We start from the raw sequence: 25,596 nt of genomic DNA, 5'->3' as shown, positions 1-25,596 counted from the left end.
TGCTGCCCTGTCCCATCCAACAGACAGGCAGGGATATTCAATACTGGAAGTTGCCCATTGAACCTTAGTAACAGTGTATGACAAGTTTCAACTTGGTTGGTTCACTCAGTCTTGTGTGAGCTACAGTTTAGAGACGGTGTGTTTTGAAGTGTGCCCTGAATCCTCCTCCATCATGACAACGCTCCATGTCACACATTGCTTCTGGTATATGGCAATTTCTGTTAAATAAAAACATTATGGTGTGTTCCAATCCACCTTATTCATTGTATCTGGCCTCGTGAGACTTCTGGCTCTTCCCCAAAGTCAAAATGATTCAGGACATTGAGGCTGCCAGGACAGTGCCACTAAAGACACCCAGGAAAGAGGACTTCCAGAACTGCTTCAAAAAGTGGTAAGAATGATGGGAAAAGTGTGTTCGAAGTGAGGGAGAGTATTTTGAAGGGGATTAATGGCAATGTGTCTTTTACTGTAATAATTTTTTTTTAATTTAAGCATTCGCCGTACTGTTTGATCACACCTCGTGTTTTTAATTTTTAAAAGAGATGACTGGCAACAAGTAAGATAATTATTTTCGAAGCTGCTTAATCAAGATCGGACCTCTGGTGATCAGAGCCTATTCCAGCCACTCAGGGCGCAAGGTGAGCACCCACCTGGACAGGATGGCCTTCCATTGTGGAGTGCATTTACATACTCACACTCACTCAGACTGGGAGTAGTAGACACACCAGTTTACCTAACGTCTTTGGGATGTTGGAGGAACCCGGAGTTCCCAAAGAAAATCCATGGAGACATGGTGAAAATGTGAAAACTCCACACAGACAATGGCTTCAGTCAGGAATCAGGTTTTTTTTCTTCATCAACATTATAATGAAGTGACATTGAACATTCGAATCAATGTTATTCTAAGACCTGCTGTATTCATTTAAATTATGTATCTCCTATAGATTGTAAGCTTTTGGAGAACAGGGATTGTGTCACATTTTCTAGCCCTTACTACAGTATCCTGGTATCTAGTAGACATTTAATAAAAATTTTGAGTTTATGAGGAACAAAATTCCTTTCCACCTTCCTTACCCTGGCTCTCTTCCCTTTTTCCTTACTTGCTTTCCAAAACATGTGATCATTCAAGTTCTAGTAGCAGTCTGACTAACCAACGTTTTCTCATTCATTTTGTGTAATCCCCTGGTTAGCTTATTTTTAGTTTCTCTCTGAACTTTCATAACTATTAAGACCAAAGTTTAGGTAAGGACTTATCTGCAGAAGGAGAAACAGTGTAAAGATGCTTTTGAAGGGCAAAAGGTAAAATATTGGTACCAATTTCATACTGCTACATGAAAGTCAGTTTCATTATTTTAGAGTTCCACTTTGACTCATTAATCTTTTTATTGAACCTTCTTCCTGAGTGTAAAATACATGGAACATAATACCAGCCTTGGCAAGATTTTCAGCTGCAAGAAAAAGAATGCCTCTTATAATCTAAAAATTCTTAATAAACTCCTCCAAGATCTTATGATATTTTCTGGAAGTGCTACAGCTCATATTCTACCCCGTGTTGTTATTTCTCTTGGTGGTAGTGTTGGTTTGGGGGACACACATTAAAAAATTCATGGAAGTTCAAAATTTTTGTTGTTGTTTATTTTGTTTTGGAACTGAGGTCAAAGTGAAAGAATGTTAATGGTCTCAGTGAATCATTGTGGTATTATAACTTGAAGGATAGATTCTAGAATCATTCATATTTTTGCTTTACTACTTGTAACAAGATGGTATTACTCAGTGATCTCTCTTTCCTTCCTTCCTTGTCTCTCCTCTTTTTGTATTTTTCATTTTTACTTTAACAGGCAGCAGAATTCCTGCCCCACTCCATAATTTCCTGGTGAGATTTAGGCAGCCTTTAATGTTTACCTATTAAAAGTTCTGGATGAGAAAACTGAAAAATAAATAGTTGAAGTGATTCTAAGGTTACGTATCTTAATATGTAGAATAAAAAGTGGTATCTAGGTTTCCTGATTGCAGGTTCATTCTTTGAGGAAACTTTTCTGTAAATATATTTATCCCACTAGTATCTGAAATTCCAACACTGAAGAGTTTTTTTAAATCTTAAAACATACATACACAACACACACACATACACACATATGCACATGCACACTCACACACATGCATGTGCACGCACACACTCACACACACACACATATATAGAGAGAAACAGATTGAGAGAGAGAGAGTCTGTTTTGTTCACCATGGTATTCCCAGTTCCTAACATATACCCTAAAACACAGTAGGTGTTCCTTAAGTAGTTTTCAATGATATCTTTTTTTCACATGTTGAAATTATGGGATATTATAATTTCCTCCCTCCCTCCCTCCCTCCCTCCCTCCCTCCCTCCCTCCCTCCCTCCCTCCTTCCCTCCCTCCCTCCCTTCCTCCCTCCCTTCCTTGCATTATTTTGTTGTGAACTGTATTTTCTGATTTTTAAACCTGTTAACATATATTCTGTTAAAAAAAAAATTCCAAAAATAATGCATGGGCAGGAGAACACATGAAGCCCATGAACAACTAACACTGTATCTAAGTCTTTTATGCTGTCTTTGTGAACAAGGCAAGGAAATGTGATATTGCATATCACTATTGTGTCGATGTCTGGTTTCTCTTCTGAGGGATTTACCCTTCTTCCTCCTTAAAATCTCTGCACAAAAACCCAGAAACTATGCCTTTCTAGGTAGTCCAGTGTTCACCACCCATTCTTTTGCTTTCTGAACTTGTACTAAAACAACTATAGACCTGCTTCATGTCCTACTGAAGCATTTTTCTTTCCCAAGCTTTTACTTCTCCTTTCTTTATCCCTTAGGAAGCCGTGATTTTTCTCATGGGCTCTTTTTAGTTGTCATCTTCTCTCTGCTTAGGACTGTTTAAAGCATGCAGCCACTCCAGGATGATCTATAACCTGAATTTGCAAGGCTTAGTCTCAGGAGAGTTTTTTAGCTTTATCTTTTAAAGTTTTTTTTTCTTTTTTTTTTAAGTAATTCAACTGTTTAAGACTGCTACCCCAGCACAATATTGTCTTGGCTATGAGTACATGGCTGAATAGCTTGGTTTCCCACGAATGTAAAGTAAAAATAAAGGTTGGCACACTCTTCTTCTTGGGGATTATTTAAAGTTCAAATGAAAATGAAATCATTAATGTATACCTTACACAAAGGTATATTTTTGAAAAAAAAAAGTCAAATGATATGTCATTAGGGGAAGATTTCAAGAAGGTAGATGAGTTTTTCTTTTTTCAAAAGATGATTGATTGATTGAACATTTACTGAGCAAGGCACCATGGTATTGCACGGTGCTACATGATATAAATAGATAAAGGAAACACAGATTGTGTTTTCGGTGATATGAATAATGTATTGGTATAAGCACTATATTGAATGAAGTGCATAAATGTAAAAATTGATGGTCAGAAATATACAATGTAGAAAAGAAAGCCTCTTCAATAAATGGTGCTGGAAAAATTGGAAAGCCACGTGCAAAAGAATGAAACAAGACTGCTATTTGTTACCATGTATCAGAAGTAACTCAAGAGTGGATCAAAGACCTAAACGTAAGACCTGAAATAATAAACTGCATAGAGGAAACATAGATAAACATGGACCTTGACTTCAGCAAGGATTTTATGAATTTGACCTCAGAGGCAAGGGATATAAAAGCAAAAATAAATAAATGGGACTATATCAAACTAAAAATCTTCTGTACATCAAGAGAAACCGTAAACAAAACAGAGAGGCAGCCAGCCGAATGGGAGAAGATATTTGTAAACAATACTTCTGATAAGGGGTTAATATCCAAAATATATGAAGAATTCATACAACTAAACAACAAAAAAAACCAAACAATCCAGTTTAAAAAATGGGCTGAAGACCTGAATAGGTGCTTCTCCCAAGAAGACAAACAGCCAACAGATATATGAAAAAAAATGCTCAACTTCACTAGCTATTAGGGAAATGTAAATCAAATCCACAGTGATATACTACCTCACACCTGTTAGAATGGCTGTTATCAACAAGACAAGTAGTAACAAGTGTTGGAGAGCTTGTGTAGAAAAAGGGACCCTCATACACTGCTGGTGGGAATGTAAATTGGTACAGCCACAATGGAAAACAGGATGGAGGTTCCTCAAAATATTAAGAGTAGAATTACCAACAATCCCTCTTCTGAGTATCTACCCAAAAAAATCTGAAAACATTATCCGTAAAGACATATGTACCCCTGTGTTCATTGCAGCAACATTCACGGTGGCCAAGACATGGAAACAATCAAGTGTCCTTCAATAGATGATTGGATAAAGAAGATGTGGTACACACATGCAATGGAATATTACTCGGCCATAAGAAAAGATTAAGTACTGCCATTTGCGACAACATGGCTTGATCTTGAAATTATCATGCTAAATGAAATATGTCAGATGGAATAAGTCGAGAACCAAATGACTTCATTCATGTTGGATATAAACTTGAAAGCAACAAACAAACAAGACAAAGAAACAACAACTCATAGACGTAGACAACAGTTTAGTAGTTACCAGAGGGTAATGGGGGTATGGGGTTGCTAGAAGAGGGAAAAGGGGGTTTTATATATGGTGATGGAAGGAGAACTGACACACACAATGTGTTATATAGATGATGTATTATAGAAATGTACACTTGAAACTTATGTAATTTTACTAATCAATGTCACCACAGTAAATTTGATAAAATTTTAAAAAATGAGTGGTCAAATATCTTATGGTTAAAGGAAAAATTACCACAGGAATTTTTTTGTTGTAACTCTCTTATTAGAAGTCATCCTCCTTTATTGACCAAATACTAAACTTGACGTACTTTTATGATAGCACCTCTAAATTTTACACAGCATATGATAAACTGAAACAAAAAGAGTTTTAATTCTGAGAAGCTGTTACCATGAGAAGTGAATTTTATTACTGTAGGTGAACAAATGTTTTTTACTCTTTGATATCATGAAGTAACCTTATCATTTTTAGAATTTTGAACTTGAAAGACATAAGCCATTTGGTATCAAATGTCAGTATTTGGTGCCATTGGTTTATATGCTAGGTTGGACCACAAAATATGGAGAATACTGCTGCCGAGTGCCGTCCAACAGAAAGGCAGGGATCTTCAATATGGGAAGTGGCACATTGAACCTTAGTAACAGTGAGTGACAAGTTTTAAATTGTTTGGTGCAGTCAGTCAGATGTGAGCTGCGGTTGAGAGAAAGTGTGTTTTAAAGTGTGCTGGAAATCATGGATCTTGAACAACACGTTAACATGAAATGGGCAAATGGTTTCATCTTCCCTCATGACAGCACTCCATGTCACACATCGCTTCTGGCACGGCAATTTCTGTCAAATAAAAACATTATATGTGTCCTCATCCACCTTATTCACCAGATCTGGCTCTGTGTGACTTCTGGGTCTTCCCCAAAGTCAAAATGACCATGAAAGGTAAACATTTTCAATCGATTCAGGATATTGAGGCAGCGACAACAGACAACTAAAAACACAAAACAGGTACTTCAGAAAGTGGCAAGAATGATGGGATAAGTGTGGCGGTGGGGTGGGGGAGTATATTGAGGGGGATTAATTGCAGTGTGTCTTTTACTGTTACAAATTTTTATTTCATTTCAACATTCGGTATATTTTATGATCACACCTCGCGTGTTACAGGATACTTAGAGATACTATTTAAACATTGACATTATTACTCAAACCCTCAAAATAAAAACAGGTTTTTGACATACTGATTGTTACCAGGTTCCAATTTCTTTAAGAAGGAAAAGGAATGCTTTGATAGAAACATTGATTGATATGTAGAGGCCAAAATTTAGTCATTTTATTGTGTGGCCTGGAGTATCTAGCTTTATTCTTCCTTAGCCAACTTTATCTAATTGGTGTTACATTAAGAAATGAGTACATAAAGATTATTTCTCACTGGACAGGTAAGATTCATAGTAGAACCCAGAATGTATCTTCAAAGTCAAACCATTAGCCACTACCATTTATTGCTATACTATACAGCTATGCTCTGCTGCTACTTTTGGAGAGACAAATATTCAAATGTTTAAAATTATACCATGAAAAATTAAATATGTTACACAGAATTATGTCAGAATTATGTGAGGTTAGTGAGGAAGGACCAAATCTAATTTGGGGAAATCAGTGACAATTTCTCAGAGGAAAAGGCATGTAAGGCAGAACTAAAACAATAGGTTCATTGTGATAGAAAAGGAGGGTAATTGTGTTTCAGATACGGTGAACTTGAAGTTCTTTTCTATACTTATAGCCAGTTGTTTTTGTTATCATTGTTCCTTATATTTATTGTACTTTTTAAATGTACGTTCTGACTGTTTTTATGTACATTATAACTTAAAATGAATAGTATTCTTGACATTTGGTATAGGTATTATTAACTTCTGACACTTCAATTTTTATGGCAGTTGCATAGTTAAAACTTACTCAAGTTGATTCCAAGTGCAGTACTTGCTCCAAGGCACAGAAATAAAGGATTAATATTGTACCAAGTTGGATGCTAAATGCCTAAGAAATAATTGTTGATATTAATTTAAGCAATAAAGTTTGGGTCTCAAAATTATTTATTGTTGAAATCAAGAACGTAATACAAAGATAGCAGACTACTGTATTAATGTCGATTTTATTTAGCTCCAGTGGGAATAAAGAACTCTTATGTTTTCTGAACTATTTGTGGTACCATGATCCTCAGTAGAAATACTATACATTTATTACATATTTGGTAGAACTAGAAGTTACTGCACAAGGTTTGAATAACAGAAGAGGGACCACAACATAGTAGCTAAAATCATAGACTTTGGAGTCAGAGTTCCCTGATTCTCATTGCTGTTTTGCTTCTTACCCGGTGGGTGACTTAGGTTGTTGCTTAACCTCTCTGTGGTCAGTTTCCATATCTGAAAATGGTGGTAGCAACAGTCTGAATACTAGTTCATTCCTCATGGGGGGTTGTGATGAGGTTAAAACTGGCTAACATTTGTAAAGCACTTAGAGCAGTAAACCTGGCTTGTCGTAGGTGTTAACAGAGGTTTTGGTTAAATAAAATATGGATCAAGATTGGCAGAATTTTGTAAATATCCTACATGTAAAATAGGAAAAAAATGTTTTTCTGTTTTTTTTTTTAAACAAACTTGTCTTCCTATTACCTTTTAGAAAATATGGATTGAAAAATTAGTATATCCAAAATAGTGTGCCTTTACACCTCTAATAGCCAGATTAAGCTGTTTAAATAGAATTTTTAACTGATAATATTTGTCATGGGTTTTTGGACAGCATTTTTAAGCCTCATCTAGATTTCAGGGCCTCCTTTAATTATTTTTTTATTAGATCATTTATTTGCAAAGATCGCGTTTACAGTAAACTTGTGGCTCTTTTGGTTAGTTGTCACTTGAAATACTGCTTCACAGTCATATAATGGAATCCATAGTACTTAGTAATGTTAGCATTTATTAGATGGATTTATTTTTAAGTTGCAGTAATGGTATTTATGTAAGACTGGTATTCTGTATTCTAGATTTTGAAAATTTGACATGAGCAGCTTTTATGGACACCTTTGGTATTCATTCTTTAAACAGTTTTAAAATGTGGCTTACATTTTTTTTTTTTTTTTTATTGGGGAAGGAAAACAGGACTTTATTGGGGAACAGTGTGTACTTCCAGGACTTTTTTCCAAGTCAAGTTGTTGTCCTTTCAGTCTTAGTTGTGGAGGGCACAGCTCAACTCCAGGTCCAGTTGCCGTTTATAGTTGCAGGGGGCGCAGCCCACCATCCCTTGCGGGACTCAAGGAATTGAACTGGCAACCTTGTGGTTTGGAACCCGCGCTCCAGCCAACTGAGCCATCCAGGAGGCAGCTCAGCTCAAAGTGCTGTGCTCAATCTTAGTTGCAGGGTGCGCTGCCCACCATCCCTTGCAGGACTTGAGGAATTGAACTCGCAACCGTGTGGTTGAGAGCCCACTGGCCCATGTGGGAATCGAACTGGCAGCCTTCGGAGTTAGGAGCACGGAGCTCTAACCGCCTGAGCCACCAGGCCGGCCCCTGGCTTACATTTTAAACATTTATTTTTTTATGGTATTTTTTGAGCACTTTTAGATTCACAGCAAAATTGAGGGGAAGGTGCAGAGATTTCCCATATGTCTCCTGCGTCCACACATGTACAGCCCCTCCTGTTATGAACATCCAAAATGATACGTTGTTCTATTTGATGAACATCATAATCACTGAAAGTTGAGAGTTTATATTAGGGTTCACTGGTGGCATACATTCAGCGCGTTTGGACAGTTTTATAATGGCAGGTATCTACCATTATAGTTCATACAGTGTAGTTTCACTACTCTAATATTCTCTATGCTCACTAACTCCTGGCAACTACTCATCTTTTTACTGTCTCTATAGTTTTGCCTTTTCCAGAATGTCATATAGTTGGAATTATACAGTATGTAGCCTTTTCAGACTGACCTCTTTCACTTAGTAATATGCATTTAAATTTCCTCCATGTGTTGCTATGGCTTGATAGCTCATTTCTTTTAAGTGATGAAATTATATCAATTTTCTGGATATACCACAGTTTATCTGTTGATTCACATGCCGTACAACACCTTGGTTGCTTCTTAGTTTTGGCAATTATGAATAAAGGAGCTGTAAACATCCATGTGCAGGTTTTTGTGTGTTGGTCTACATTTAAGTCTGTTATTCCATTTTCTTCTTGTAACTATGAGTACTAATGTACAAAAGATAGCAGTGAAGTCCAACTGAGTAGAAAGTAAATTAACATATTTTACATTAAAATAAAGTACTTTATTTAAAAATTACAGTAGGTAATTCATTGTTGTAAAACATTTAATTCAGCTCACTTCACAAGATACTGAAAATGTGCTTTTGGTCATACCTTTAATTGTTCCTAATATTTAAATGATTGAATGATCTTTATTGCAGATAATCCAATGTTAATAATTTAACCATTTCTTTTTTGATGCGCAGATGTTACTTTGCATTTTATTTCTTTCCTTCCTCCCCACTTCTTTTTTTTTCTTTTAAATAATACTGCTGATACTGAACATCCTTTATAAATTCTTTGTATGCATGCACTCTCACATGTTTTGTATTTCTGTAGCTCAATTTCTTAGAAATGGGATTGTTTTGTAGAAAAATGTGCATATTTAAATCCTAATAGATACAGATTGGCCCTGTGTTGTAATTCCACTCTATAAGTCATATTTATATTTCCAGTATATGAAACATTCTCACAAAAGGCTTCAACAATGACAAATTTTGTACACATACAAATTAATTCTTTAAAGTGTTTGCCAAGGTGACAATTGAAAAGGATATCTGCTTGTTAAGTGTCTAATGGAAATCTCAACTTGACAGTTCTAAAATTGTTTCTTTTTTTCTCAGCTCTCCTCCTATAGCTCCATTATTCCATTTGCTCAGACCTTAACCTTGAAGTCATCTTCCTTGCGTTTCTCTCTTACTATATACATCTTGTCCATCAGTAAATCCTTTGCTATGTCATTGAAATAGATACACAATTTCACCACTTCTTACTACCTCTATCGCTGCCATCATCTCTCACAAGCTGTCTTCCTGTTTGATACTTGATCCATGTAGTCACTTTTCTACATAGTAGCCAGATAAATTCTTTCAGAATATGTCCATTAATTTCATGACTGTATTTAGTTAGAATCCACTGTCATATCCCAACTCCTTCAGTGTAAAAGCTAACCTCCTTGTCATGGCCATTGTACGTCCTGTGTGCTTTTCGGTCCCTCTTGATAGCTCTGACCTCATCTACTTTTCTCATCTACTCTACTCTAGCCACTCTTACTTCTTCTATACTGTTTCTTGACAATCCTAAGCACACACCTAACTGAGGACGGTTGCATTGTTGTTCTGTTTTCCCAGAGTCTTCTGCTCCCAGATATCTCCATGGATCTCTCCCAAACTGTTTTTCTTAAACAAACATGTTTTTTTACTTTCTAATATACATAATGTGGTAGACTATGGACTATAAGTATGAGAAAAAAAGATCTATGCTCCATGCCCTTAAGGTATTGTATATTTAGTGTGAATGCAAATATATGTACCAAGTTGGGAGGAAAGGGCAAGTATGAGTAAATAAAGCAACTGTCGTTCTCATATTGGTAGTATCGTATCACTTACCTTGAAGAGCATCCTAGGATCATCAGCTTAGTAAATGTCTTGAAAAGCAAGCTCTGATTGATTTAGTTTACGCTACTTAAAATATTGCATATAAATAATATGTTAGCATTAATTTAAAATGCATAAATACATACGATGGGTCTCTTAGATATATGTTATAAATTATTAAGCTGTTTAAATTTCTGAAATTTTACATTATAAATATTGTTGAAATTCTATTATTTTAGATGAACAAAGTTTTTAGTAACATATTATATTGAATGGAATATCACATTTCATTTTCTTAATATATAAATCTACCTTTTATGTAATTGCATACTTCTTTTGATTACCATCAAAGTCAGTTTTTAGGACTGAGAGATTCTATAGCTTTTGTTATCAGGAAAATGGACATATGGGAAGACCCATTTCCTAACAATTTTGGATGCATCAGTACTATGTATTTGAATTTCCCCTTTTCAAGTAAAGTTTGTATTGATGTATTAACTTTATACTGAGAAATGGATTGATGGTTAGGTTACAGCTTAATTTCCACAAAGTGAATACATCTAGGTGTTCAATAAATAAAACATTACCATTGCTTCACAAACCCACGTACCAATCACCAATCCCTGACAAAAGTAACCAACTCACTCCTAACTTTTAACACATTTGTTTTGCTTATTTTTAAATAGTTGCAAATGTCAATAATTGTATAAGAAAAAATGATCTAATATGATATTTTATAATCTTACGTAGTTTTAATTTTAAACAAGGAAAGAATAATCTTGAAAATATTTTCTGTATATTTCCATGAATTGTAAGGTACATTGCTGTTAAATAACTAGCTATTTTTATACTTAGAATCCAGACCATTGTCAGTTCCTGTGAAAGCCATGCTGAATATATCGGAAGGCTGTAGAAGTCCTGAAGAGAGAATGAAAGAATTTATTGGAGCAGTATGGAATGCAGTAAAGAGTCTCACTCTACAGGTAAAATAAAAGGTAGAAATATCAGGGGTTTAACTTCCATGATCCTTTTTACTTTTTAGCACTTATAATATTAGTAAACATTTTCTGGTTGGTAACACTTATGAATACCATTTCTTTTGCATAATTTAGATTAAAACTATTGGCATGCTTGGCATATTAGTAACAAAATGATATGAAACACATATTACATGCTTTTTCTGATAAAGTTATAAAAATACACAAATTTTGAGATGTTTCTTGAATTAATATTAATTCATTCTACTTTTGGTTTTCTTTAAGCATTATTAATATGTTTTAAATGTTCAATGTACAAATCACATTCTTAGTACTGAGATAAAAACTTTGTTGGAATTACATTAAAAGGGTTACTTAATTATTTTCCCTACCTAATCACAAATTAAATGTAAAAGTGGTAATTATAACTATTATGAAAATTGTTATTGTTATTAACTTTTCTTCTCACTTATTTTCACTTTTAAGGACACATAATTTAATCTTATTGAATTAACCTCCTTCCAGATCATGTTTCACTTGATGAAAATGAAGAATTAAATGCTTATCTAATTTCATAGGAATTAGGTAAAAGTAACTCAGTAGTTATACATTATAAGTTTTTGTGTAGAATTTGAATTGTTTGAATAAGATATGATAGATTAGTGATACCAAAGGCAACTTTATTGCATTTTATGTGTAGCAGAGAGTAATGTCTAAGTACTGGGGCCTTCCACTTTAAGATGTAGAAAATTGCAAAAGAAAGTTGCTCTCACCTTAAGAACAAGAGCAAGGTCAATGATCAACAAGTTATACCAGGATGCTTCACCCATAGAAACTGCAAGATAATACATATGTGCTGTTTTTAGCTGCTACATTTGTGGTAATTTGTTACATGGCATAGAAAAGAAATGAGGACAGATACAGACATGTTGTGCATAAGTATAATATATTCTGATTAATGAAAACTTATCTATCAAAACACTTTTTAAAAATATATCTAAAAACATCTCCAGTTGCCTGGTATCAGTCAGTGAATGTAATTGTTTGCACTGTAAGAATACTGTGCATTTCTGCTATCTAATACAAGAGTCAATAACCTGGATATAGACAATCCTTTACAGCCTCTCTTTTCTCAGCATGTTGTTTCTAAGAAAGTTAAGAGTGGGAGAGAGAAAGTGTCTTGTCACTCTTTTGTTGTTTTAACTCTTTGCTTGCAGGAAGTATGACTTTTTCACAGACATCAGCTAATTGTCACTAACCTCAGCCGGCATAAGGCCTTTTACAATTAATATTATTCAGACAACTCCTTGTGTTGACTCGCCTGTTTTCTTTCCGTAGAGTTTCCTTTGATGCTCTGGTGGCATCAGATAGGACAGATGAAACTGCATGAATACAGGCAACATTTAGTGCTTTTACATTGTCTCAGATTGCAGAAGCAGAAATGCACAGTATTCTTACAGTGTTGCTGAACACTTATATTCATGTTAGCCTCTTTAATTTAATGATAAAACACTATCTCCTTATAGTCTCTTTCATTTTCTAGCACCCAGTCTTTGTATAAATGAACACCCATGCCCTCCCTCATGGTAGAGCTTAACTAGAACATGTGTGGTTTTGCTCCTGGTAACTATTTAGATTTATTCACTTAATTACATGTAGTTTTTATTATCATAAAATCTTTAATCTCAGGGAAGACCTGTTGTTAATAGCAATGAGAATGATAAGATGGGCAATTCTATCTCAGTTATACTTTCTCAGTTTGGTTGAACTCAATCTGTATTCTTAGCTTACAGTATGTGGTCAGAAGAAAATCACTTGAGAAGTTTTCTTTCTTGTCTTTCTACCTACTGCCCTGCTGAACTTTATGTGCTCATCTAATTTCACTGACTAAACACATTCTGTTTTTACTATTTAAATCACTAGTACAATAAGTGTTTTTTTTTGTCTGATGAATTCTACCTACTATCTTGTTACATATTATTTTAATCATGTTCTAGAAAGAGTAATATGTGGTGTGTTTACTAGTCAATAAAGGTAAAGACCAAAGTGTTTTAGTAAGTAGTTAAGAAGATGAGTAAATACTTAGAACAAATGTTTCTACTGTAATGATTATGTAAATAATAGTGAATGTATTATAGTTCAGTCTGAAGTTCTAAGTTATGGTTTGCCACCAGTAATATTTCATGGAAAAAAGAAATAATCTAAATATTATCAGATGTCTCTCCAGCACTTTACCTTATATATCATGCTTTTCTTTAGCACTTTAAGCCAGCTGTTTTCAGGAGTTGGGATTCTGGTGTCACTGAATTGTGACTAAGAACTGTGGTAGGAAAAGTGTATCTCTTTTTTCTGAGGCTTATTTAATGTATAATATATCTTCATGGACAACATCTCTCTTGAATTTTCGCTGTCTGACCTGCTACACAAAATTTGTCTTCTTTTGACTCTCGTGTCTGTAGCTTTGTCTTCTTAGTAACACATCTCCTTTCTTCTTTTGTTCAGTTTTCCTTCTCCGTTCTAGGGAAAGTGCTTTGATACCAAAATAAGCTTATATAGCATTCATTCATTGTGTGTGTGTGTGTGTGTGTGTGTGTGTGTGTGTGTGTGTGTGTATGTCCATGTACCACACACCAGCGTGCCAAAAAAAGTATACACATAACTTGTATTCATCTTTTGTTATCGGTATATATTGTTACAATTTTAATACAGTATTTTCCTTTCTTAAAATGCATATATATATTTTTGGCACCGTGTGTGTGTGTGTGTGTGTGTGTGTGTGTGCATGTCTCACACAGGAGTATATATTATACTATAGTGGGAGTATAACAGATCTCTTGAAGTTTGTGTTTTTTTTAAATCAATTGCCTTTTACTACTCTTAGTGATAGTCCTGGAGTTAAAGAAGGTAGAGTGTAATTTCAGGGATTGTGCCAAGGCCCCACTGCACCTTAATATATCCTACTTGGCTTCTGAAATGCCACATATTCTTTCTGATTAATACTATATTTTTAAAAAATCTAGTTAAAATATAAGTATTTACCTAATAATAATGTGCATGTTAACCTTTTAATGCCCTCATGTAAACTTGTTTACTTTAGAAAATAGCTGGTTACCTAATAATATATTGTGGAAGGCTCTCTTTCCCTCCGTTTATTACTCTTTCATTCATTCTCACATTCAGCATTTAATTTTTCTTGCACATCAAGCTAGATGCTGAGGAGTTGAAAGAAACATAGTAGTTCTCATGGTCTAGTAAGAAAAAGGCAAAGAGCCATTCTATGAAGCATCTTATGGAAAGCCTCTATTAGAGGGATTCCTTAGAAACCTCATAGGCTCCCAAAGAGAAATGGGAATGTCAAAGTAAATGTCATTTACTGAAAGGATGCCTAGGGCACGCACTACCTGGTACATGATGAATTCAGATGAGTGTTTACTGATTTGTAGAAGAACCAGATGACAGTACTGCATTATCTAGAGTATAATTGCTATATGGAATATTTAGGTGTTTGAAGTTTACTTTGCTCCTAAAAATTATTTCATAATGATATAAGTAGTTATATTAAAAGTACCTCATTCCCTTTTATCTATTCTGTAAAAAAATTGACCACTGTAACTGGTTGTGTAATGGGATAAGAAAGATGGTATTAGGTTACGCGATTATTTGACAGCTCTAGGAAAATCTTCCAGTTTCAGATTCCATGTGATATAAGAAATCTTTATATTTGTAAGCTCACAAGTAGACACATAAATATTATACAACATAAAATATGCTTCAGAACATTCTCCTGCCCAGGATGAAGTAACAGGGACCAGATTTTTCTTGCTGCCTGAAACAACCAAATATCGGACAAAGTATGCTAAAAAAATGGTTTCAAAACACTAGACAATGGGCCAAGTTGGCCAGTGACCCTGAGAGACTTAAGGTAAAATCAGCAGTACCTAGCGAGTGGAAATGGGGAATGCGAGCAAGGGGGTTATCTAAGTGATGGTCCAGGTGCTGGTTTTGGTGTTTGGGTGGTTTGTCATGCTGTCAATGATAGAAGTAGTACCTTTTCTGGGTTAAGGGCAAATAGGGAGTTTGAATTTACACATGTATCTGAAATGCCTGTAAGATATCCAGCTATCTATTAGACAGCAGGATATTCATATCTAGAGGTTAAGAAAGAGGTTCACATTAGAGATGCAATTTTGGGAGTCATCTACAGATGGTTAAAACCAGGAAAATTGGTTGTCATTCAAACAAGTACTTAAAGTTTAAAGAGCAATGGGCCAAGAGAATACCAATTTTAAAGATTACTACTTTAAAATTCGTATCCATCAAGGACATAGAAAGTGTCCTTGATGGAAACTATAAGGGAATGATCAGAAATGTGGTATGAAGGGTGTGTGGAGAGTTTCTAGGAGCCAGTGGTCACTCGTATCAAACACAGGATGATAACTAGGGGCTTTACTTTGCTTATCTGCCATATGAAATGGTTAGATTTAGTAATTTTTGGTTATTTTTAATTCTAACATTCTTGTGAGATTCTTTTGGTTGTTTTGCTTGTTTTATAATGATACAGTGCTTTCATTATAACCTACAATGAAGTTAATGTTGTACGTCATTATGGGTTTGTTGTAAGTAGAGATACTGATGTTCCTCTTTGTTTCTTCATTCTTTTGTATTTTTAATTGTGGTACAGTACAAATAACATAAAATTTACCATCTTAGCCATTTTTAAGTATAGAGTTTAGTCTGATGTTCCTCATTTGACTAACCTTATTGAGTATAAATTAATATATAAGTACAGAAAATACTATATGATATATCTTTGTATAGGTTATTTTGGGTGTGATCTAGGTACCTTGCTAGCCTCACCCCTAGGTCCAGTCCTGTATTATACACATTATATATTTAAATATTAATGTGTTCTGGAAAAGTTTGAAGAAAAAACTTGCTTCTGATTAAATGATTCAAGTCTGGGCCCTAAAATTCTGAGTTTTTTAAAAAGTAGTGTCTGTTTTCCAAATAGTTTTGTGAACCAAAATATAAAACAAAACCCTGAAGTCATCATCAGATAGAACAGAACATCACAACTTAAAGCTATCAAAGTGGAAGTCTGAGCAAGTAAATATGTTTGGCATCAGTGTTTCTGGAAAATTGATTTTGGAGCTAAAGTTGATACTTGCTAAACCAATGTTCTTTTTTATTTATGATTAAAAAGGCTTAAATTACATAAAAACATAAACAATATTTGTTTTTCAATGGGAAAAGGAGCTTGCACACTTCATTGTAGTGGATTATTTTATAGTGCTACGTGTAGTCTTGAACAATTTTTTTAAAATATAAGCTTGGTATGGGGGCCTCACAATTAGCAATGAGATTAGCATAAACTCTATTGTTCTTTTCAGTTTTTCTCTATCTGCTGATCAGCAAATAACTTATTTTTTATACTTCAAAAGCTACGATTTTATCCCAGAAGTACATCATTGGCAATGGCATGCAGTTGACAAAATACTCTGACCTGGAATTCACTAATAAAGGAGAACGGTGCCCTGGTGGGTTTTTGTCTTTATACTGAAGATTATGTTGCTGGCCTATGGCATTTCCTGGATGTTTTTTGTACTTTCTGATGTCTTCTAAATAGACAATGTAGTGTTAATGGAATCTATTTTCCATACCAAACATCCTTGTCTCTTTATTTTGCTAATAGTGCTCTGTTAATACTTTATGGAACTTCTTTCCATATTCCGTGTCATTTTGGTGTATCAGTCAAAGTGTCTCAAGTACCAATAAGCCAGTTGAGGTAAACCAATTGAATTGTTTCTTCCAGGAAGTTAAACATAGAATATGACCAGTGATGCTGTAATCACATTGTGTGAGACACTTGATGTCCTCATGTCCATTGATCTTCCTACCTTATCTCTAGGATAAAATGAGTAGGCATTTTAGGCTAGACAGATCAACTGTTAATCACCTCAATTGCAAAAGTAATTTTTTTACATATGCTTAAAATTTTCTACGCAGGACCATATTTTTATCTATACACATTGAGAAAGTGACAGTAATTGCAAGGTAGTTTGTCAGAAGGAAGAAGTCTGGAATACAAATGTATGAATCTTTTTATAATTCCCTGACATGTATTTATGGAAAAAGTGTGGAGATTTATAGCACTCACTCTGAAAAAGAAGACAACTAATGTTCACTTTTGAGGTTTTTAACCTAAAGACCTAAATGGGAATATTTAGATTCGTACTACATGTAAGATACTCAAAGTATTTTCATAATGCATTGAGAATTTATAAAATAGGAAAACTGTGATTTGGGTAATAGTTTGTATATTTTTTATACTGCAAATGAAATATTTTGGTGGCCTCTATATACATAGATAGCTCAACCATAAGTAACAGCATTTGTATATAAAAGGACTGTGAATATCTTTGATAAATCTGTGAGGGCTAATATATTATATGGATCTGGCATATAGTGGATATTCAGTGTGTGTTTATTGACTTTATTTATTTAGTAAAAATTTAGGTGGCAGTTAATGTGTTATATCTTCATATCAACACTGATTTCCTTCCATTGACAGATGAGGGGACTGAGGTAATGGACAGATTAAATAGCTTGTCATAGGTCCCATAGCTGGAGTTGTACCCATTTGGCTGACAAGTCAATTTTCAAATTTCCCTACCATGTTTTCTCTCTGGAATGAAATGATGAACATGAATTAAACAATTGTTTTAATTAATATCTGTATCTGATGCTAATAAAAATAATTGTTTATTTAATAATTATTTAGTACCTACTACATGCTAAGCACTGTACTATGTACTGAGACTGTAGAATGAGCAAAATTGGCAAAGTATCTGACATTGTAGAGCTGAATTCTGGTGAAAATTTGGTAAGGCTATTGGTATTTTAAAACCCTATTGTTTCAAGTTTTTTAAGCACTGGGATATGTATTTTGTCTCTTTGTTCCTCATTTCCTGCTCAGTTCATGGTAAATATTAAAGAATTCATGAATAAAAAAAGAAAAAATGAATGAAATTACACCCTGAATATTTCTTCATTTTTGTTTTTTATTTGAAACTGTTTCCTGTTCTGAGGAATAAAATACATTCATACAGAGAATATTTCATTCTGTAGAAATTTTGCAAAACATAATTTTCACTGAAGTTTCAAGTTTTAAAGAAAAAGAAGCATGTTATTTGGGAATAAGAAATAGGACCATTATTTAAAAGGACAGAAAATATGGTATAACATTTTAGAGCATTTATATATAAAGTGTTGTGTATGATGGACAGTGGGTGAAGTAAAATGGTCAGATTAATATATAAATGAAACCTGTTTTATTGTCTTCTTTTTAACTGAGTTGTAATAGAACACAGAAATTAGAGAAATCTAAGTTAACCAAACCTTACATATGGGGTACATAAATGACATGAATCTTTTCAAATTGCACATAAACTTGGAACTTCAGAAAAAATTTTTAATTGTGGTACAGTACAAATAACATAAAATTTACCATCTTAGCCATTTTTAAGTATAGAGTTTAGTCTGATGTTCCTCATTTGACTAACCTCAGAAAAAAGTATGTGACAATCGTTTATTAAAACAAGAATACTGAACAATTTCTGCTGTATTGGTTTGTCCTCAGTATGTAATAATTAGATATGTAGTCCTTGACCTAATAGGAATCAAAATAGCGGTGGTTCTACTTCAAGAATTTGTAATAATCCCTTCACTTTAGCGCATGAATGTGTTCAATATTGAAGAAAGAACACGTTGCTACCAAAACTGAAATAAGATCCTTGAAACAGAAAGGATGTTGCCACGGAAAAATGAAGTAACACTCAGTGCAGCTGTGATGCATTAATGAATAGGATATTTTTTTAAAAGATCATTTGTGTTTGGTGTGGCTCAGAGGGTCCCAACCAGATGGTTTCCATGAACATGATCTGACCCCCGGTTTGAGGACTTCTTACTGGCAGATTACTTCATTTTCTTTCCCTTGGATTGTCAGATCCTTACATTAATGCAGAATTTACTGCTGCAGATTTCTGTTTGCTTGTATAAATCATTCAACATTTTACATTAAAACCACAATTTTAGACGTACAGTTTAACAGTTATTTTAAAAGTGTAAAAAGATTTATGTGATAGCATTAGTATATAAAATAGATGTAACGTAAGTTTGAGCAATTTGGATTATGTATATGTTTTGGTTCTTATCATTAAAGCAATCCCCACAACATACATCATATTTTAGAAAGTTAATTTTTTAGTGTTATGCATCTCATGCCAATATACTGTTGATTCTTTATGTATTGCTCAGGTTGTTTAAATTTAATGAAACAATTTATTTCTGAATTATTAGGATTTTGGAATATATTGTGATTTTGGAAATTTGGGTACAATTTAAAGTTTTTTTCAGGTCCTATATGTATATATATGTGTATATGGTGGCATATCAAACCAGTTAGCTCACATTATTGAAAGCATTTTTCAAAACAGCATCAATACCTACATGAAGTGTTAAATACTGACTCTTCATAATTTGACCTTATTACCACAATGTGTATAGGAGAATATGCTCTCAGGGTACCATTTTAATTTGTGCAATTGAACACTAATAATGACTTATGTTAAATATTTAAAAACTTAAGTGTAATACATCTGAGACAATATACACTTCTATTTCAGAATAAAAAATATGTTGTGATCTTAAATCAATTAACTACTTAACATACGAGTATACATACTTAAATTATCTAAGCTGCGAGGTAAAATTCTAGAACTAAAAAATGAACTCATACTCCATGATCCAATGTATTTATTTTTGCAAAATTTTACTTAATATTTTTCTTCACTGAATTCATCAGTTTGTCCATGCATATAAATGTTGAATCAAAGATGAGTAAGTTTGCTTATTTATAAGGCTGGCAAATTATTTATTGTATCAAGGAATTCCAGACTTGTTACATATCATTATACTTTCACTAAGGAATATATTAGGCCCATGAGAAGTGATATTCTTAGTTATTTTTTAATAAAATATAGCATCTTTGCTAATATAATTGGCTAGAATATCCAAACATTTATATCAAGCAAACAAATTTTATTTTTATTACAAATTTACATAATACCTTTGTATGCGAAATATTTTATAGTAAATTAACAGGTCATATTTGTTTTCCTTAAAAATAGTGCAAGTTTGCTAGCCTAAGCAATTTACTAATCTAGTACAGAGTATTACTTTTTAAGAACCAACTAAGACTAATAGACTTTAACCTACGTTGCTTTTGAATTAAGAACTCATGATGAATTCAAGTTTTGATTTGGGCTTGCTTAATTTTGTTTTACCTCTCTAAGGGCCTAGCAACCTACATAAATACACTGGGGATAGGGAAGCATAAAAACTTCACATTAAATCACAGTTTATATAATTTAAAGTGTGATAAAAACAAGGAATAATGATCTGATTTTTGTCTCCTGAATTTTCTTCATTACCATGTATCTGTTTATAACAAATGTGATATATATCACACTAACTCAAGTATAAAGTATATACTTGAGTCTTGGTATACGTTTGTAAAATGAGAAATTATGTGATAAAAACATGTTGTATGTTAATGTTTGCCTAGAGCTATAATCCTAACATTTTAAACATTTTTAAAAAATATTTTAGTCTGTAAAGTAAAAATGGATGGGCAAAATGCACATAGAAATAGCAGTTTGTGGGTTTGTTTGGTTTTTTTTATTTCAAGTAAGAGCAATAAAATGCTAGTCAGTTCTCAGGACTTAGCTGGTGTTAACAAAATCTAATCAACTGGAAAAGGAGGAGGATTTTCTCACCTTTGTTTGCCAGTACATTTTTAACTCAATTATGTTTCTTGGAAAGAACTGTAGAAAAGCAGATATGTTTTCAACTGATGTCATTGTGCCCTTTTGATCAAATTTATAGCAAAACCCCAAACCTTTTCAAATGTTTGTTGTGTTCTTTAGTAAAAGGAGCTCATAAAGACACAAGTATGGGACATTTTCATTTTTATTTTCTTGCCTGTTTATTCTAGTAAAGATATTATTAGTGTTTGAGGGTATGTTTGCTCCCAAATTTAGTCTGATGCAAGTATTTTAATTCTGCTTTTCTTTTCTAGCTTGAAGTACAATCTTGTTGTGTGTTCATTCCAAATGGTAGCCTGCCTTCCCCAAGTACAATTGTATCTGGTGACATTCCTGGAACAGTAAGAAGTTGGTATCATGGACACACCAGCATGCCAGGAACGCTCGTCCTCTGCTTGCCTCAAATAAAGATTGTTAGTGCTGGCCACAAGAATATGGAACCTCTGCAGGAGATTCCGTTTGTCATCCCCCGACCCATCCTTGAAGAAGGTACTTTTAAAGAAATTCTTTTTATGGTTATTATATTTATATTGATATTTTTAATTGTGTTGTTTTTCTAATATCCTAGTGCATATATAAATCAGTCTTCTCCCTGAGAGAGTTACATGGTGATGAACTAAGTGATCTACAAAGTAATCTAAACAGAAAGATCTACAAAGGAAACGAACATGAACTGTGATGCTCTTCATTGACATCCACACCTTTTAATCATATTCATATATATGTATATAAACAGAGGCTATCTATAAAAGATATGCAATTAATATCATTAAAATTATAAACAGGTAAAACCAACTTGAGAAGAAAGTTGGTTTTAGATGTATACATTAGGCTGAATTAAGAATGATAAGTAGGTTGATCTTAATTTATACACTTTATTTATAAATGGTTATATATAACATAATCGAATGAATATATTTTTATCAAGCATAATATATGTCTAGATTTCTCATTTAAGCAAAATAGATAATTGTGTGATAAGTGATTCTTTCTGAAATACATACTTGATTTCTGACAGTTCAGTGTTTTAGTTGCAAATTCATACCCTTTTGAACTTTGACATCTTCATCTCAAACAATATATGAACATTGAAAAGTTTTAAGTTGCAAAGTAAATACTGTGAATCTATATTTTAATAACAAGGTTCAAATTTTTGACAGTACTGAACAGGTCAACACCTTGTTCATATTATTAGAATGTAAGTGTATAAATCCTGGTATCATTCAGATTCTATACATACTGTTATGGAAAAGCAGATACTGTCTGTGTGGTTTTTGACTGTGACTTGATGTTGATTTCTCTCTCCTTTTCTCTGTATCGAAACTTCCACTGAAATCTAGTTTTCTCAGATTTGTCAGAAGTAAGCATGATTTTAATGCCTGAAATTAATGTTGATAATGTTTAAGATTGTTAAATATGAATGCCATTGTCATAAAATCATAGAATGCTAAGGGTTAGAAGGAACTTCTTTAGAGTTTTTCTTGTGTGACGTTTGTCTCAATGCAAGGATCAATTCTCTAGCATATTGGACATATCCATTCTTTGCAGTTTGCTTTTGGTTATAGTGAGTGCTTTATTATCACAACACATATTGTGTTGTGATACCATGTCAAGGGTATGCTAGCCTTATAAAGTGAGCTGGGGCATGCTCAACTCTGGAGTAATTTTTGTAGGATTAAAATGATTCGTCCCTTGATTTTTTTGTTAAAACTCACTAATATTTGTATATCAACTCTTTGGAATATAATTTGCAATCTTAAAATTCTTCCTTTTAAGTGTGCAATTTGATAATTTTTAGTGTATATAGTATTGTGCAACTGTCACCACTGTCAGATTTTAGAACGGTTTCATCACCCCAAGAAAGAATTGGTATACTATTAAGAGTTACTCTTCATTCTTCCTTCTCCCAGTCCCAGGCAATCACTAATATGTCTATCTCTATGAATTTGTTATTCTATATATTTCATAAAGTGGAATCACATCATGTATGGTCTTTTGTGACTGATTTGTTTCACTTACTGTAATGTTTTCAAGGTTGATTCATGTTATAATGTGTCAGTCTTCATTCCATCTTATGGCTGAATTATAATCTATTTTTATGTTTATGCTACATTTTCTTTATGAATACATCAGTTGATGGACATTTAGGTTGTTTCCACCTTTTGGCTATTTTGATTAATTCTGCTATCATCACTTTATACATGTTTCTGTGTGGACATATGTTTTAATTTCTATTAGATACATTGTATGCATATCTACCTAGGAATAGAAATGTTGGATCATATGGTAATTCTATAGTTAAGCTTTTGAGGAATTGATAGAATGTTTCCTAAAATTGGCACCATTTTACAATCCCACATAAATACATGAAAGTTCTAATTTATCTATCTGTGTCAGCACTTGTTATTGACTTTCTTTTTGTTTCTAGCAATCCCATTGGGTGTAAAGGGGTATCTCATTGCCATCTTGATTTGCATTTCCCTAATGACCAGTGATGTTGAATATCTTTTAATGTGCTTCTTGGCCATTTGTAGATCTTCTTTTATTTGTTCTTACTCTATTCAAATCCTTTGCCCTTTTTTTAGTTGGGTTATTTGTCTTTTGTTAAATTATAAGAGTTCTTTTTATATTCTAAATATTAGACCCTTATTAGATTTATAGATATGTGATGTGTGTGTGTATATATATATATATATATATATATATATATATATATATATGTATATGGGTTGTCTTCATTATCAAGATTGTTTGCTTTATAACATTTTTAAATTCCATTTTTTTCCTCTGCTATATTGGAAATTATTCCTCATTATTTTTATTTTTATTTTAGACATTAATGATCTTTCCATAAAGCAAACTCGGTCCTAGAAATATTGATGCATATTTAATTTATTAAGTTATGCAGTAAATCAAGTTATTTACTGTGCTTCTAAACAACACACAGGTGTTCAAATACTTTAATTCACTACTTCTCACCAGATTAACCAGTTGTCATTAGCATATGTTTTAATTCTTTCTTTTATCGTTTAAACTTCATAAGATAAAATTTAAAAAGAATAATTACTTCTATATTGTATATAATATGTTGCATATTATTAACTAATAATTAATTATATAGATATTGCATTTATATAACTAATGTGGGGCTTGGAAAATTTATTCAGCAAAAGGCCAGATGTTAAATATTTCCAGTTTTATCAGCTATATGGTTTCTGTCCCAACTACTCCACTCTTTGTAGTACAGACACAGCGATAGATGCTATGTCAGTGAATTGACATGACTATGTTCTAATAAATCTTTATTCACAAAATCTGGTCAGCCAAATTTGGTCATGCGCCATATATGCTGACTCATGTACTAGTACCTTACTAATCATTCCTTCTCACAGCTTAGGCCTTTCTTGTGTCTTAGATAATTTTCCTTCTGCCTTTTTGTAGTGATCTGCTGTTAGCAAACTTAATTTTGTTTGAAATGAAACAAAAATTGTTTGTTGAAAATGTCTGAATTTTGCCCTACTTTTTAAAAGATATTTTGCTAGATATACAATTTCTTGATGATAGTTATTTTCTTTTGACCTATTAAAGATACTGTTGTGCTGACTCTTGTTTTTTAAATTGTTCTTTTGAGAGATCTACTGTTAGTTTCTCTTTCCTTGAAAGTATTTTGTCCTTTCTCTCTGCCAGCTTTAGAATGTTCTTAATCTCTGAGTTTTAAAGTGTTAGTATTGGTAACTTATGAGTTCTGCCATATTTTCTGAGTTTATTTCTTCAGATGTTGTCTGTGCCTCATTCTTTGTACATATATGTTAGTTTTTTTGCTTTTTAAATGTATTTTTCTTGTCTTTGTGCTTGCATATTTTTCTCTCTTTGATATGCTGGCCTCCATTCTGAGTTAGCTTTTTAATCTGATCCTCCAATTCACTAATTTTCTTTTCAGTTATATCTAATATGCTGTTGAACTTGTTTATTGAATTTTTTGAGTAAACTTTTATAGAATTCTAATATATAGTACAGAAAACTGCACAACTTTTAATGTACAACTTGATACATTTCATAAAAAAACTCCACCCATGCTACCAGGATCTGAATCCAGATCAAGAATATTACCAGCACCCAGGAGATCTTCTCTAGCTTTTTGCCATTCACTATTTCTTAAAGGCAAATTGTCCCTGCATACCAAAAACCATAGATTAGTTTTCTTATCTTAACACGTTATTTATTAAATTTTAAATTTCATGTATGATATTCTTTTCATTTTAGTTTTTTAAAAACACCTTGCTGCTTGTTCATGATTTTCAAGGTTTCCTTATATTTCTTCATATAGGAATCATTTATGTTATATTACAGTCTAATTCCTATTGACTCTTATTTCTGTGCCTCATATTTCTTGTGCATTTTTTTCAAGAGGAGCCTGAAGTTGCTTCCTGTGCATGTTTGAATTTGCTCCTGACACATTGAGAGCATTACCTGTTCGGGACCACTTAAAACTAAATTTTTGTTAGAGGTTTTTATG

At 33.2% G+C, this 25,596-nt stretch overlaps 1 protein-coding gene across 9 annotated transcripts in view; it reads left to right on the top strand.

Moving 5' to 3' along the window:
* VPS13B (vacuolar protein sorting 13 homolog B) overlaps positions 1-25,596 on the top strand; it is a 737,914-nt gene that overhangs the window by 325,176 nt on the left and 387,142 nt on the right. For all 9 annotated transcript variants that reach the window (XR_012490690.1, XM_074316465.1, XM_019757646.2 and 6 more), the window contains exons 22-23: positions 11,075-11,202; positions 21,335-21,569. Coding sequence is in view for 8 of the 9 variants with exons in the window: in XM_074316465.1 (XP_074172566.1) it covers positions 11,075-11,202; positions 21,335-21,569 (363 nt within the window). In the remaining variant the exon portion in view is untranslated. The remainder of the gene's footprint in view (positions 1-11,074; positions 11,203-21,334; positions 21,570-25,596) is intronic.

The sequence above is a fragment of the Rhinolophus sinicus genome, linkage group LG12 (assembly GCF_036562045.2).
Source record: "Rhinolophus sinicus isolate RSC01 linkage group LG12, ASM3656204v1, whole genome shotgun sequence".
Lineage (NCBI taxonomy): Eukaryota > Metazoa > Chordata > Mammalia > Chiroptera > Rhinolophidae > Rhinolophus > Rhinolophus sinicus.
The sequence above is the reverse complement of the archived record's forward strand: the minus strand, read 5'-3'. Positions and strand labels throughout refer to the sequence as shown.